The sequence below is a fragment of the Loxodonta africana genome, chromosome 15, assembly GCF_030014295.1.
Source record: "Loxodonta africana isolate mLoxAfr1 chromosome 15, mLoxAfr1.hap2, whole genome shotgun sequence".
NCBI lineage: Eukaryota > Metazoa > Chordata > Mammalia > Proboscidea > Elephantidae > Loxodonta > Loxodonta africana.
The window spans coordinates 17,967,171-17,984,386 of record NC_087356.1 but is presented as its reverse complement, the minus strand read 5'-3'; the positions used below and the strand labels follow the sequence as shown (position 1 = coordinate 17,984,386).

The 17,216-nt window shown below is 36.3% G+C and overlaps 1 protein-coding gene across 9 annotated transcripts in view; it reads left to right on the top strand.

Annotated features, from left to right (window-relative positions):
* The window catches only part of VPS54 (VPS54 subunit of GARP complex), a 106,310-nt gene that overhangs the window by 61,588 nt on the left and 27,506 nt on the right, over positions 1-17,216 (top strand). For all 9 annotated transcript variants that reach the window (XR_010317914.1, XR_010317915.1, XM_003413634.3 and 6 more), the window contains 5 exons: positions 1,119-1,215; positions 6,285-6,625; positions 12,349-12,478; positions 13,075-13,256; positions 14,058-14,170. Coding sequence is in view for 7 of the 9 variants with exons in the window: in XM_003413634.3 (XP_003413682.1) it covers positions 1,119-1,215; positions 6,285-6,625; positions 12,349-12,478; positions 13,075-13,256; positions 14,058-14,170 (863 nt within the window). In the remaining 2 variants the exon portion in view is untranslated. The remainder of the gene's footprint in view (positions 1-1,118; positions 1,216-6,284; positions 6,626-12,348; positions 12,479-13,074; positions 13,257-14,057; positions 14,171-17,216) is intronic.

Here is a 17,216-nt window from a genome sequence, read left to right as displayed (position 1 = left end):
GATGAATTTCTCATTCATATAGATAGCTAAACCTTTATCAACTAGTCTAAGATATGGATATCAATATAGGCAACCAGGAAGCTTTCCTAGCCCAAACCCAGAGAGTAGGGATTGTGAAATTTTAACTCCCACGCTATTACCTGGTGAGAACTCAGTTTGAGAATTAGTTGAAGCAACCATAGTGATGGGGGAATTACTAGTAACTGGAAAAAATAAATTATGGGAACTTTGTAGCAGCACCATGGATATGGAGAGTGTGTTACTTTTCAATTTTCTTTTTCCCTAAGGAATTTTCTCAACTAACATAGAGAACTTGTTGTATCTCAAGTATAAGAAAGACTATCTTTGAGAATAACTCTCCTAGGTACAGCAGCATCCACTAGAAATTCAGAGTAGTAGGTCATTTTAGTACTATATCTTTATGGAATTGTGTTTTGCATTAATTTTTTTATCTTGAAATTATTAATTGCTGTTAACTATAAAAATAACAATGTTGGCTAATATATAATACTTTTTTTATGTATTAGGTGTTGTTCTGAGTAGTTCATATTTCCAAAAACCATATGAAGTTGATTCTATTACTCTCCCCATTTTAAGATGAGAAAATAGGGGCAGAGAGGGGCTAAGTCACTTTCCCAGGCTCACAGAGCTAATGAATGGCAGAGCCAGAACTTGAACCAAGGCAGTACAGCTCCAGGGCCCATGTTTCTACCACCGTGCCATATTCTGTCTCATGTGTTGAAAAGTACTGTTTAGTGTAGTTAGAAAAGTAGGGTATTAGATTTGTGGGGGAGATGTTATGTTCCTATTTACACTTTCAGCCCAAACTGGTTTGTCTATAGTTTATTTATTCAGTGTCATGGAATATGTTCACATGAAATTTACTCTGTGATAAGGTTCATAGGTTTGTACATGTGACTAGTGTCAGAGATGTTTAAACAAGGAGGAGTTGTTTGGTAGTTGATCTCATCAACTGAAGATTTTATAATTTTAGCTAGACGTCTAAATGAAATTGTTTTATTTTTCCACTACTAGACAGTATTTAATATGGTTTCCACCAATTTGGTAATGTTATTGGCCCAGAAACAATCATTATCTTTGTATTATTTTTTTTCTAGGCTTGCAGATCAGGTGAGAATGTTAAATTTTCCCCAGTGGTTTGATCTGCTGAAGGATATATTCTCTAAATTTATAATTTTCCTACAAAGAGTTAAGGTAAGCTTATATGATTACCACTTTGCCCAGAATAGTCCCTAAAATTGCTAGCTTTCTAGGTATATAATATACAGATGGAATCAAACTAGAATAAAACATAATTTTTTTGCTTTTGTAATTTTCTCACAGAAACCTTGGTTTTAAACAAGATTTGAAGCTATTCAGTATATTTTGACAATTTTTTATAATTTTGGGTGATTTGTATTGAAAAAAATATTTTATACTAAAAATAAATACTATGATTTAATGATGTTTACTTTGTATTAAATATTATACAGTAATATTTCCTCTTGGGGTTTTGTGATGCTTGAATGTCTCTAGATACCTAAAAATACAATATTGAGAAATGCTTAAAAATCTATCCCAAACCATTTAGTTTTTCTAGAAATTTAATGTGATATAATAGTATTTTCCAACATACAATCCATATTCAAATTATTCTACTAATGTCCTTTGATTTCATTCTTCTATCTGGGATTCAGTCAAGGATCATGCACTTCATTTAATTATCATATTTTTTTTGCCAAACCATTTAATTTGAAACCACTTACTCTATAAGGAAAACAACACATGCCACACAGTATTTTTCAGAAGAAAAGATGCCACAGACTCAAATATATATTGGTTGGAATTTTTTTTTTAGTAGCTGTGTTTTCATAGGTAGGCAGTCACTAGAAATTACTGAGTATCACAGTTAAAAAGGACCATGTGTGAAATTTGATATTCTTTAAGTTATCAAGTTTTAGTATTGTGTCACACATGCTAGTTAAAATTCACAGCGTTTCACAAGTACCATGTTAAATGGTCTGGAAGACATCGGTACTTGTTTATGACATGGCTTTTCTCTGTTAACCTTGGAGCAATACTAGGTCATGTGCATAAGCTCTAATGGGATAGAAAAAGTTTTATAGAATGTGATTCACTGTACTCAATTGAGACTATTACTAGACATGTTGATACCACTGATTGATAGTGACTAACAACAAACCTGTATATATGGATTGCTCAATAGCTAGCTCATGTTTTTACTTTTTCTTACGTTCTCGCTACGACCTCAATATCACTCGTTTCTATAATTGTATGTCTGGATATCTATTATTCCTATATTCCATAGTGTAGAATTTGCCAACTTTTTGCCAGTAATTTTTTTTTTTTTAGTAGCTGCTCCACTTTTAGGTTCTATGTCAGTTAAATTATTACATGATTTATGTACAGTATGTGAACAGTGATTTGTTATAGTTGTTCATTTTTACATTTGGGTCATTTAAGCTAGTACATCTATAGAACATCTTTGAAGATAACATATAATCTTTATAAATATGGTACTTTCTTTTTTGAAAAAGGTCTGTGATTCTGTAAGGATATGATTTTACTGAAAAATAGTGTTAATTACAAGCTGTTCATTTTTAATGAATAACTTTTTAATAACTAAAAGTTCGAAATAGCCATATGTCTCACAATAGAGAAATGGCAAAATAAATTATGCCTGGTATATCTTTTTCATGGAATATCATGCTGCAAGGATTTTTAATGATAGAAGAAAATACATAGTTAAAACAAAGTTAAAAAACCAGATATACCCGTTGCTGTTGAGTTGTCTCCAACTCATGGTGACGCCATGTGTGTCAGAGTAGAACTGTGCTTTTCAAGGCTAATTTTTCAGAAGTGGCTAGTTAGGTCTTTCTTCCATGGAGCCTCCGGGTGCGCTTGAACCTCCAACCTTTTGGTTAGCAGCTACATGCGTTAACCATTTGCAATACCCAGGACTCCATGTTATGATTTTTTTTTCTCTTCATTTATCTTCATAGAACAAAGAGACAGTCAAACTGTCTTCTAAGTGATTATTTTATAGGTGGTAGGATTATATGTAATTTTAATCTTTTGTTTATTCTTTTCGGTTTTTCTTAACTTTTCTATGAAAAAGAGGTATAACTTTTATATAATTAGAAAAAAGTTGGTTTTTAGAAAGCAGCGTTTACTTTGTTATAGGTAAAAACTAATTTGAAGCTCTTGTTTAATTTACTAGACTTAATTACTGTCCTGCACTCTTATATTTATTTCACAAGAACGAAGTATATTCCATATGTTTTAGTATCAAAATAAATATTTCTTTAAAAAAAATTGAAGCTTAAAATTTAGCCAGAGCATTTCAATAGTGTGTTTAGTTTAAATGAAGAAAGACTAAGACGATTGGGGTTTGCGAATTTTATATTTGAGTGATTATTAATGACTTAAGGATTTATATTACCGTTAACTGAATTTTGAGTTTTTATTAGAATTCTCGTTTGCTCTCTGTATCATAGATTAGGCTGATTTATATAGCTAAAAAAGAAAATAACCCTTAAATGCAATGTACGTTCCTTTCAAGCAATTTTTAGTTCTTAAATTTTTATTTCGTTATATGGACAACGTTTCCTGGTCTGCTACATTGATACTTATCAGCATGGTTACCAGAGTTGTATTCATTCTTGCTGTTCTTAAGGTCGGAAAATTATATTTTTAGTTGTGCTGATGTTTTTGAAATGAACGTGACTATAGACTGCTGTAATAAATAAGTTCAGAAAGTAAGTTATGTCCCTATTGTTAAACCTGTTATACTTGGAAAATCTTATTTTTGGAGATCAGCTTTCTGGCATCCTTAAGCAAGATTGGCTCTGGATTTAGAAAAAAAATAATTAGAAAACGTCTTAAGCGATAGTGAAAACAGCAAAGAAGAATTCTTAAGAGAATGCCTGATATCTGTTTATAGAAAATGTATTATTTTATCAGCTAAAATGTTATCAGTTAAAAGTGACAAAATATTCAACTCAAACTAATTTGAGCAATAGAAGAAATATATTAGCTGAGGTAATTAAAATTAGTATAAGAGTAAGTTGGGTTTCAGGCCTAGTTTGATACTGGCTCTCCAGCTCATATTCTCTCTTAATTCAGTTCTACCTTCCTCTTTGTATTGGCTTCATCTTTAGACTGACTCAACATCATAGTAGCAAAATGACTACAACAGTCGCTAGTCTGCCCCATCTGCTCACCACACCCTCTAGAACAAGAGAGTTCTTCCCCATCATCAAATGGAAGTCCTTGGCTTCAGTTGACTGGGACCAGTTTAGTTCACATGTCCAGTCATTGTGGTCAGGAAAATGACATGTGCTGATTGGGTTAGGTCTGGATTGTCTTCTCATCTCTGAGCTAGTCATGGAGGCAGAGAGGTTGGGAGTACGCTGTTTGAGCTGTTTACAACCCATACCTGAAGCTGGAATGTACGCTTAGTTCTACCCAAATTGTATACCTGCTGTACGCTGGGGGAGGTCCAGAATAGATATTAGGGAGAGAAAGACCATGTCCATCATCACGGTCTTTTTATATGGAAAAAAGAAAAAGAAAATCAACAAGACAGGAGATGGTGAGAAGAAAGAGAAAGTAAAGACCGGGGAAGCAGGTGCATCAAAGATTAAGACAATAATACCCATTGTTGTTGAGTCGATTCCTACTCGTAGTGACCCTAAAGGACAGAGTAGAGCTGCCCCATAGAGTTTCCAAGGAGCGCCTGGTGGATTCGAACTGCCGATCTTTTGGTTAGCAGCTGTAGCACCTAACCACTACACTACCAGGGTTTCCATTAAGACAGTAGTGGGAATTAAAAGCAGCAATGGTTAAGTGTAGCAAGCAGCAAATCTGTGACAATAGAGAAGAAGTAAATGATCAGTAAAGAAAGGAAAAAAGGTAGTATCCATAGACACTTGGCTACTTTAGCCCCCTAGGGCACCGAATCTCTGCTGTATACACTATCGGTTATTGAGTTACTTAGAATACTGGCAGTGGGATTTTTTTTCCGAATACTTACAGTTCCAAATAACAGAAAATACAACTCAGTGTCTTAAACAATTAAGAGGATTTATTAGTTCAGTTGACTGAAAAATATCCAGAGGTAGCCTGTAGGTGCTTGACAGAGAGGGTTATGATTGATCAGGCTTTGGCTTTGTTTCTCCACAGTTCTTTCAGTCTGTCTTCTTTATGTTTTCTTTATGAACATTAAGCTCAGCACTTCCACGTGCTGATTTGACTAGCTTAGACCCTTGTTCTGTCTTTGGAAACCTGAAGTTGACCTGTCTTTGGAGACTTGTTTCCCTAAAACCATGTAGATCCTGAAAGAGAAATCAAGGGCTTTGAGGAAGGGGACAATAAATTATGAGAATGTAATCATGAATGTTAAAGTAGGTAAATAGCCTCTTATTTCTTAATAATCTATAAAGACACTAATTTATATAACCCTACTCTTCATGCACATAGCTTTTAATATTTATTGAGCACTTCCTATGTGCCAGGCACTATTCTAGACATTAGGGTCTAGCTCTCATGGAGCTAACGTTATATCGGAAGGCCGGAAGGAGACAAATATACAGGTCGTTTTAGATAGTGATAAATGTTATTTTAAAAATGGATAATGGGATAGAGTTGCTGGAGGAGAATCAAGGAAAGCTTCTTTGAGGAGGTGACACGTGTCAGAGTTTGAATGTTGAGAAGGATCTATGTATGCAGAGATCAAGGGGAAGCGCATTCAAGGCAGAGGAAACAGCAAAGTGAGAATGATCTTGAAATGTTAGAAGAACAGAAAGAAAACTGGACTGTCTGGAAATTAGTGAATGATAGAAGGTATAAGATAAGGAGAGGTGGATGGGCTAGACATGACAAGGAATGCAGATTTTTGTTCTTTTAGGCAGGAACATCAACTGATACGGTTCTCTTATGGGCAAGTTGAAGTATGTTTAATGTAACCTGTTCAAGAGGTTAGAGAAATGTGCAACATGTTTTAGGTTGATTTCCATTTATAAAATCGATTAAAATACAGGAACTCTTTTCCTAAGTATTAGTGAACTAATTTCTCCTGAGCAGTTCTTTTTTGCAAGCCACCTTTATTGTACAATAAAAGATTAGTAGACATTCCAATATACATGATTTTAACTTGTTTATGATCATAAAATGTTCAAAATTACATGCACAGAATTCACTTTTGGGCACTTCAGGCACAAGGTAATTTTAAATCCTTTGAAAATGATCCTGCTTTTTTCTAGGCAACGTTAAATATCATTCATAGTGTTGTGCTCTCAGTTCTTGACAAAAACCAAAGGACTAGAGAATTGGAGGAAATTTCACAACAGAAGAATGCTGCAAAGGACAATTCATTGGACACAGAGGTGGCTTATTTAATCCACGAGGGCATGTTTATAAGTGACGCATTCACTGAGGGTGAATTAACACCTACAGCAGTCGACACTACCTCTCAAAGAAACGCATCTCCAAATAGTGAGCCCTGCAGCAGTGATTCGGTGTCCGAACCAGAATGTACCACTGATTCTTCATCCAGCAAAGAGCAGACATCATCATCGGTTACTCCAGGAGGCGTGGATATGATGTGAGTATAGAGCCTACTATTAAATTTATTGACAAGACTTTGAGTCATTTTATTAGTGGTTTCGGAAACCCTGGTGGCATAGTGGTTAAGTGCTACGGCTGCTAACCGAGGGGTCGGCAGTTCAAATCTGCCAGGCGCTCCTTGGAAACCCTATGGGGTAGTTCTACTCTGTCCTGTAGGGTCGCTATGAGTCGGAATCAACTGGATGGCACTGGGTTTGGTTTTTTTTTTTTTATTAGTGGTTTCAATAAGGTTGATTATTCATTTTATTGGGGAAAAAAACATGTAAACTTTGGCCTTGGAATTTAACAAAAATATATCAACTTCACAGAACATGTATCCTTTTTTTTTTTTTTTTGAAAATGTATGAAAAGTAAAGAGGTGAGCATTAGAAGTAATTGGGAATTGTGGAATTGATTTTTGTGCATAGTATGCATTTGAGTTTCCTATTGCCCAATATGGAAATTCATTTGACCCATTTCCGTTCATTAAAAAGGCTGTGTTATCCATTGCCCTGTACTGACACCTTTGTCATAAACTAAATATTCCCTTATGTGTGGGGCTGTTTCTGGACTATTTTGTTCAGTTGTCTGTCTTTGTACCAGTATCATTAAGTAAAGTTGTCTTAGTTACTATACCATTTTTTTTAATTGTGGTAAAACAGAGATGCCATAAAATTTTCCATGGGGTCTTAAAAGCTTGTGAGCAGCCATCTAAGATACAATAATTTGTCTCTTCCCGTCCGAAGCAAAGAAGAGCAAAGACAGCCAAAGACTCAAGGAAACGGTTAGTCCACAGGACTAATGGACCACATAAACCACAGTCTCCACTATCCTGAGACCAGAAAAACTGGATGGTGCCTGACCAGTACCACAATAGTGGGTCATGGACAGAGTGGGAAAGAAATGTAGAACAGAACTCAAACTCATAAATAAGACCAAGCTTACTGGTCTGATAGAGACTGGTGAAACCCAAGACTGTGGCCCTTAGACACCCTTCATACTTGGAACTGAAATCAGTTTCTGAGATTACATTATAGCCACATAATGGATAGGTCTGTACAATGAACAGTAACACCAGTGAGGAATGCACACCTCAGAACAATCAACATTTATATGAGACCTAAAGGGCAGCATTTGCCCAATTGGAAAGTTCAGAAGGAAGGTAGGGGCAGGAAAGCTGGGCAAATGGACATGGGGAACCCAGGGAGGAAGTGGGGAGAGTGCTGACACATTCAGGGGTTTGTAACCAATGTCACGAAACAAGCTGTGTATAAATTATTGATTGGGAAACTGATTTTCTCTGGAAGCTTTCACCTAAACGATGATATATTATTTCCCACCACCCCCCCCCCCCAAAAAAAATTGTTTTTCAGCCTCTCATCAGTCTTTTCTGGAATCAGCAGATGCCCGGGATATGAGTCTGTGTGGCAGGCTCACATATCTGGGTTTTCTTCTGAATCTTAGCTCTGTAATTCTTCACTGCCTTGTTAGTTTTCTGTTGCCTTCACATAGGTTTGTTTACATTTTCTCCTTCCTTTCTTTAAGAGTACAGTCCAGAATGTACACTTAGTACTTTGAACACATCCCAGTTGCCAGAATATTGTCACATGACTGTATTAGCTATGAAGAAGGCTTGAGAAGTAGAGTTTTTAGCTTATTGACCATTTGCCCAACTAAAATCATTATTGTGGCAGAAGAGAGAACAGATATTGAAAGACCTGAGGGAGAATTTTTAGAAATCCTGCAAAAACACAAAACTTCCCTTCAGTAGTAAACTTGAATTTGGAATGTAAGCAGGCATTTTTGTGGGAGCTGGTATTGAAACATTACTAGACTGCATATATAGAAGTTAAACATTGGAGCAGACATGGATAGGAAGACTTAACATTATAAAAATGTCTGTTCTACCAAAAGCGACCTATACATTTAATGCAATTCCGATCCAAATTCCAACGACATTCTTTAATGAAATGGAGAAAAAAAATCACCAATTTCATGTGGAAGGGAAAGAGGCCCCGGATAAGTAAAGCATTACTGAAAAAGAAGAACAAAGTGGGAGGCCTTACTCTACCTGATTTTAAAACCTATTATACCACTACAGTAGTCAAAACAGCCTGGTACTGGTACGACAACAGATACGTAGACCAATGGAACAGAATTGAGAGTCCAGACATAAATCCATCCACATTTGAGCAATTGATATTTGATAAAGGCCCCAAAACAGTTAAATGGGGAAAAGACAGTCTTTTTAACAAATGGTGCTGGCATAACTGGATATCCACGTGCAAAAAAAAAGAAACAAGACCCATACCTCACTCCATGCACAAAATGAGCTCAAAATGGATGAAAGACCTAAATATAAAATCTAAAACGATAAAGATCATGGAAGAAAAAATAGGGACAACGTTAGGGGCCCTAATACATAGCATAAACAATATAGGAAACATTACTAACAATGCAGAAGAAAAACTAGGTAACTGGGGCTCCTAAAAATCAAACACCTGCGCTCAGCCAAAGACTTCACCGAAAGAGTAAAAAGATTACCTACAGACTTGGAAAAAGTTTTTAGCTATGACATTTCTGATCAGCGCCTGATCTCTAAAATCTACATGATACTGCAAAAACTCAACTGCAAAAAGACAAATAACCCAATTAAAAAATGGGCAAAAGATATGAACAAACACTTCACTAAAGAAGACATTCAGGTAGCTAACAGATACATGAGGAAATGTTCACGATCATTAGCCATTAGAGAAATGCAGATCAAAACTACAATGAGATTCCATCTCCAACAAGGCTGGCATTAATCCAAAAAACACAAAACACTAAATGTTGGAGAGGCTGTGGAGAGATTGGAACACTTTCTACAGTGCTGGTGGGAATGTAGAATGGTACAGCCACTTTGGAAATCGATTTGGTGCTTCCTTAAAAAGCTAAGAGTAGAACTACCATACGATCCAGCAATCCCACTCCTTGGTATATATCGTAGAGAAATAAGACCCTTTACACAGATATATGCACACCCATGTTCATTGCAGCACTGTTTACAATAGCAAAAAGATGGAAGCAACCAAGGTGTCCATCAACGGATGAATGGATAAATAAATTATGGTATATTCACACAGTGGAATACTACACATCGATGAAGCACAGTGATGAATCTGTGAAATATTTCATAACATGGAGGAATCTGGAAGGCATTATGCTGAGTAAAATTAGTTGCGAAAGGACAAATATTGTATAAGACCACTATTATAAGAACTTGAGAAATAGTTTAAATAAATTATAAGAATTTGAGAAATAGTTTAAATAGAGAAGAAAATATTCTTTGATGGTTAGGAGGGAGGGAGGGAGGGTGAGAGGGGTATTCGCTAATTAGATAGTAGATAAGAACTACTTTAGGTGAAGGGAAAGACAAGACACAATACAGGCAAGGTCAGCACAACTGGACTAAACGAAAAGCAAAGAAGTTTCCAGAATAAACCGAATGCTTGGAAGGCCAGCATAGCAGGGCGGGGGTTTGGGGACCATGGTTTCAGGGGACATCTAAGTCAATTGGCATAATAAAATCTATTAAGAAAACATTCCACATCCCACCTTGGAGAGAGGTGTCTGGGGTCTTAAACGCTAGCAAGTGGCCATCTAAGGTGCATCAATTGGTTTCAACCCACCTGGATCAAAGGAGAATGAAGAACACCAAGGACACAAGGTAATTACGAACCCGAGAGACAGAAAGGGCCACATAAACCAGAGTCTACATCAGCCTGAGACCAGAAGAGCTAGATGGTACCCGGCTATAACTGATGACTGCCCTGACAGGGAACGTAACAGAGAACCCCTGAGGGATCAGGAGAGCAGTAGGATGCAGACCCCAAATTCTTGTAAAAAGAACAGATTTAATGGTCTGACTGAGACTAGAAGGACCCTGGTGGTCATGGCCCCCAGACCTTCTGTTTGCCCAGGACAGGAACCATTCCCAAAGCCAACTCTTCAGACATGGATTGGACTGGACAAGGGGTTGGAGAGGGATGCTGGTGAGGAGTGAACTTCTTGGATCAGGTGGACACTTGAGACTATGTTGGCATCTCCTGCCTGGAGGGGAGATGAGAGGGTTAGAGGGGGTTAGAAGCTGGTGAGATGGACACGAAAAGAGAGAGTGGAGGGATGGAGTGGGCTGTCTCATCAGGGGGAGAGCAATTGGGAGTATGTAGCAAGGTGTATATAAGTTTTTGTGTGAGAGACTGACTTAATTTATAAACTTAAAGCACAATTAAAAAAAAAAAAAAAACATCGGAGCAGAGGAAGGTTAGCACAGTAGAGATAGAATTAGACTTGTTCTGGGTTTTAGTCCACCCCCTTAACCTTGTGAACCTTGTGTTTATGGAAGCAGACTGCCACATCTTTCTGGTAGGTCATTAAATTATGTAAAGATACAGGGCTCTCATCTGTAAAGTAGGTACTCATCTACCTCCCTCCGAGTGTGACAGTCTAACACGATAATGTTTCTGGGAGCACTTTACAAATACTAAGCCCTCTGTTATCTTAAAGAATTAGTAAATAAATTTAGTGATAAAATTATGAAGGACAGCAGGTAATAAGTTTAATACCTCAATTCAGTTAGAATGGTGGTTTACCTTGAATGAACATACATCAGAGCCTCTTTGTAATATCTGTGAAAGTTATTTTATCTCAACCCAAAGAGAGAAAATAATACTAAAGCACTTAGCCATACTCACAGTAATACTTAACTGAACTTTTGGCATGGAATCAATGCTTTTTATATATGCCCCAGGAGGAAAATATGTATAGAAAAATAAATCTTAACATTTGTCTTTGAAAATTGGAAAAAGTATTTTACATCTTATTAAAAAACTACTGTTTGCTTGTAAGTTTCTTGAGGGCAACAACCTATTGTATTCTCTTGAGTGCCTGACACTTTTAAACATAGTAAATGCTCAGTAAATATTAGTTGAGTCGAACTGAATGTTAACTGTCATTTATAATTACAAGTAAAAAGGGACGCTTTGCCGTGAAATGACATTCTTTCCTTCTTCCTCCTTTCCCTGTGCCATCAGAGGTACCTGTGTGAAAGTCTTCTCCTGCCACTCCTACCACCTTGTACCTAAACTATGTATATATACACACACACACACACACACACATATATATAGCCATTATTTTTGTTAAATTTCCAGTCATAGTCTGAACTAAATGTTTAAAAATTACTACAGTAGACATTGAAATTATTCTTATATAAACTAAAAAAACCAAACCCGTTGTCATGAGCCAATTCCAGCTCATAGCGACCCTATAGGACAGAGTAGAACTGCCCCCATAGGGTTTCCAAGGCTGTAATCTTTACGGAAGCAGACTGCCACATCTTTCTCCTGTGGAGCAGCTGGCGAGTTTGAATCACCAACCTTTCATTTAGCAGATGAGCGCTTTAGCCATTGTGCCACCAAGGCTCCTTATTCTTCCTCTTAAACCCAGTGCCGTCGAGTCGATTCAGACTCATAGTGTTAAGGTTGTGTAATAACTATTTGCATTATATGAGCATTTTTAAGTTATGTCTCAACACAGAAACTCTAAAGTATTTGACACATGACAATTTTTTCTCAAATATGAATTTTACAGCTTTTTGTCCTTTTAATTGATATGTCACCTATAGAGAACAATGTGTTCTAAACTTTACCTGACCACATCTCACTTTATCTTTTTCAGGGTCGGTGAGGACATGAAGTTAACTGACTTGGAGCTAGGAAAACTGGCAAATAGTATCCAGGAGTTACTTTTTAATGCTTCAGACATATGCCATGATCGAGCGGTCAAATTTCTCATGTCAAGAGCAAAGGTTAGTTATTTTGATAAAGCTTTAGATATTTTATATTTTATACATGATATAATATGTTTTGAAGGTCTGGAATTATGTCTTTGCTTGTATCACTGTGTTCCCCATAATGTATATTGTATTTTTAATACTTAATAAAGTTAATAGCATTACTGGTGTGGCCTTTTAGGGAGATGTAAAATAATCCAAGTAAAAGAAATAGGAAAAATTATTAAAGCATTCTTTTCAAATAAATGATTAAAGGGTTTCTTTTTAAATATAATACCTTAATAATAATTAACTTGAACACTAATACACTGTTTTATGAGTGTGTGCGGCGAAATGTTTATGAATAAATTAGTTAAACTCCAATATTGTGAAAATTTTAGAGTTTATGGCCTGAATTCATTTGAGCTGGTGTATTAGCTATAAAGGGATCAGACTTTTTAAGCTTTTTATATGCAATTTTGGGGGCCGAAGTTTTGAGAGATTTTATTAAAAGTGATTTAAAAAATTTGTTTTAGACTTATTAAAACTTGTTAAATTGGTTTTATAGCTCATCCATGCTTCATGTTATAGTAACTCTTTGTCTTCATTTTTGTGTTATCTTTGATATTTAGGATGGTTTTCTTGAGAAGCTAAATTCCACGGAGTTCATAACACTTTCTAGATTAATGGAAACATTCATTTTAGACACTGAACAAATCTGTGGAAGAAAAAGCATGTCATTACTTGGAGCACTCCAGAGCCAAGCTAATAAATTTGTAAATAGGTTTCACGAAGAGAGAAAAACCAAGCTCAGGTATCATCGTCTCCTTTCTATTCCCCAATGTTTTTCTCCTTTTCTTTTACAAAACACAGTGTAAACCAAGACACTTACAGATTAGCCAACCAAAAAGCCCTTACATTTTTTTTTTTTTTAATTAAAGGCAGATTATAGAAATAAAATCACATTTCTTGGCTCTTACAAGTGAGGTTAGAATATTTGTTTCCGTTAGAATATTTATGAGGAGGATCCCTAATAGGTTGACTTTTTCTTTCCCACTCGAAGTGAAGTAAATTATGTTTCACCACCGTTCTTGGTTAGGCTAAGGGATATAAATAGGAAAATATTTTCTTAAAAATATTGGTACTATTTATGAATTATTTTTTCTTTTGACCCATTAGTGCATTTTCTTATGTATAAATTATACCTCGATAAGGTTTTTTTTTTTTTTTTTTAAGGTTTAAAACAAAGCCTAAACCTTTGTTTATCGAGAGATAACCATTCATAACTTTTTGATATAGTTTCTTCCAGGATGCCTACAATGATCTTTTTTTTTTTTTAATTTTAACAAGATCCCTGGGTGATTCTTTTCTTTTTTTCTTTTAATTGTGCTTTAGGTGAAAGTTTACAGCTCAAGTTAATTTCTTATTCAAAAATTTATACATGTATTGTTTGGTGACATTAGTTACAATCTGAATGTTTTCAGTTTATCCAGGTGCTCAGCACTTTTAAAAGTCTAATGTGCTCACTTAGCTCTTTTTTTCTTTATCTGTTCAGCCAAGGAAGATGGCAGTGAAATAGTAAAGTTTATCTTTCTTTCTTTTCACTTCTGAACAGCCTCCTCTTAGACAATGAGCGCTGGAAGCAAGCTGATGTCCCTGCAGAATTTCAGGACCTTGTTGATTCTGTATCAGATGGAAGGATTGCTTTACCTGAAAAGAAACCAGGGGGTATGTGTATTCCTTCACACTTTCTTCCAATTTTATGTTCATTTCATATGATTGTTCAATATTTCTTTGATTGGCAATGCCTCTCCAAAAGCCTAGAACTCATATTCCCAGTTCAGTCAGTAGTTGACAGGGAAAGTACTTACAGTAATTTTTAATAATAATTTCACATATTTATTGTTAACCATGCACCAGAGACTGACCCGTAACCTTTACATACTTCAGTTTATCCTCACAGCAACCGAGAAGGAAGGTACTATTATGGTCCTGTTTAACAGTGAGGAGATTTGAGCCTTAGAGAGGTTAAGGAATTTTGTCCAAAGTCATGAATGTTGAGCTCATATTTAAAGCCAGCTTTATGTGATTTCACAGCTATATTCTTAATCACTGTACCATATTGTTGAGTTTAGAGACATGCATACTAATAAGGGTTTACTTTGTAAAACTGTTAGATATTAGTAACCAAAAAGCAAACCAGTTGCTGTCGAGTCAGTGCCTACTCATGGCAACTCCATGTGTGTCAAAGTAGATTGGTGCTCCATGGGATTTTTAGCGGCTGATTTTTTGGAAGTGGTCACTAGGCCTTTCTGCCAAGGAGCATCTGGGTAGACATGAATCTTCAACTTTTCAGTTAGTAGCTGAGCACATTAACTTTCTGCACCATCCAGGGACTCCTAGATATTGACACAGAGATAAAAATTATATTTCTTATTTAAAGGGACTAAGTCTCATGAGCAAAACCAAAAAATATATTAGCAATCACAAGTCATGCAATAGTGATATGATAGAGAAAACCAAAATATAAAGAATCTTCAAGAAAGAGGGCTAGGAAGAAGAATGAGAAAGAGAGGCCAAAGGGGGGAAGAAAAAAACCAAACCCATTGCTGTCAGTTTGATTCCAACTCAGCAACCCTGTAGGACCGAGTACAGCTACCCCATAGGGTTTCCAAGGAGCGGCTGGTGGGTTCAAACTGCTGACCTTTTGTTTAGCAGCCGAGTACTTAAGAGGCCAGAGAGGAAGGAAGAATCCAGAAGAACATAAAAGTAAAAAAAATTAGAGTTTCAAGGAGAGAATTGTCATTGTTAACAAATACAGTTTGGGTATCACGAAATGGATGTTGTGGCTGGGAGATATTTTTGTATACCAGTTAAAGCGTAGTCACCACGTGCTAATAATGTAAATGGACTTATAACATCCTGTAATAACAGCTTGAAATTATGAAATTCATGACATTTTTAATAAAGAGAGCAATTGCCATTGTTTCAAATTTTATGCACTTATTGAAAGCTTAATATTTTTACATTGAAATTTTCACTCAGCATAATGCCTTCCAGATTCATCCATGTTATGAAATGTTTCCCAGATTCATCATTATTCTTGTTGCGTAGTATTCCATTGTGTGAATATACCGTCCTTTGTTTATCCATTCATCCATTGATGGGCACCTAGATTGTTTCCATCTTTTTGCTATTGTGAATAGTGCTGCAGTGAACATGAATGTTCATATATCTATTCATGTGATGGCTCTTATTTCTCTAGGATATATTCCAAGGAGTGGGACTGCTGGATTGTATGGTAGTTCTATTTCTAGCCTTTTAAAGAAGTGCCAAATCGATTTCCAAAGTGATTGTACCATTTTACATTCCTACCAACAGTGTATAAGTGTTTCAGTCTCTCCACAACCTCTCCAACATTTATTATTTTGTGTTTTTTGGCTTAATGCTAGCCTCGCTGGGGTGAGATGGTATCTCATGGTAGTTTTGATTTGCATTCCTCTAATGGCTAATGATCATGAGCATTTCTTCATGTATCTGTTAGCTACCTGAATGTCTTCTTTGGTGAAATGCCTGTTCATATCCTTTGCCCATGTTTTAAATGGGTTGTCTTTTTGTTGTTGAGGTTTTGCAGTATCTTGTAGACTTTAGAGAATAGACGCTGATCGGATTTGTTGTAAACATAGTAGTTTTTAAATTAACAATTATGAATTTGTGAATGTAGAGTGATTGAATTAACCATGTACTTTTTTTTTTTTTTTCCCTCCAAAGTAAATGATTTATTTTCTCTTCCTCTTGGGAGAATACCAACAATAAGTGATTTCTTTTACATAACCTGCCTCTCCCCCAGTGTTTTTTTTCTGAAAGAGAAGAAGGTATATGTTGTTAGAGGTACATTAACATTTTACTAGTTCTAGTGGCTCAGTGCCTTATATCCTGAGGGGCTTTTCTTCTGCCTGCTATTCATAAGGTTTTTCCTGGCTAATCCTTTTCAGTAGTAGACCGCTGGGTCTTTCTTCCTAGTCTCTCTTAATCTGGAAGCTCAGCTGAAACCTGTCCACCATGGGTGACCCTGCTGGTATTTGAATACTGGTGGCATAGCTTCCAGCATCACAGCAGCATGGAAGCCTCCACAGTACAACAAGCTAAGAGACCCCAGGAATTGACAGAATACCAATTGAGATGTTTCAACAAATGGATGCAGCACTAGAAGCTCTCACTCATCTATGCCAAGAAATTAGGAAAACAATTACTTGGCCAATGGACTGGAAGAGATCCATATTTATGCCTATTACCAAGAAAGGTGACCCAACCAAATGCGAAAATTATTGATGGTATCGTTAATATCACATGCAAGTAAAATTTTGCTGAAGATCATTCAAAAGCAGCTGCGGCACTGTTTATCTACAGGGAACTGCCAGAAATTCAAGCTGGATTCAGAAGAGGACGTGGAACCAGGGATATCATTGCTGATGTCAGATGGATCTTGGCTGAAAGCAGGGAATACCAGAAGGATGTTTACCTGTGTTTTATTGACTGTGCAAAGGCATTTGACTGTGTGGATCAAATTATGTGTGAACAAATTATGAATAACATTTCAAAGAATGGAATCCGGGAACACTTTATTGTGTTCGTGCAGAACTTGTACATAGATCAAGAGGCAGTTGTTTGAACACAACAAGGGTATACTGCGTGGTTTAAAGTCAGGAAAGATGTGCGTCAGGGTTGTATCCTTTCACGATAACCTATTCAGTCTGTGCGGTGAGCAAATAAT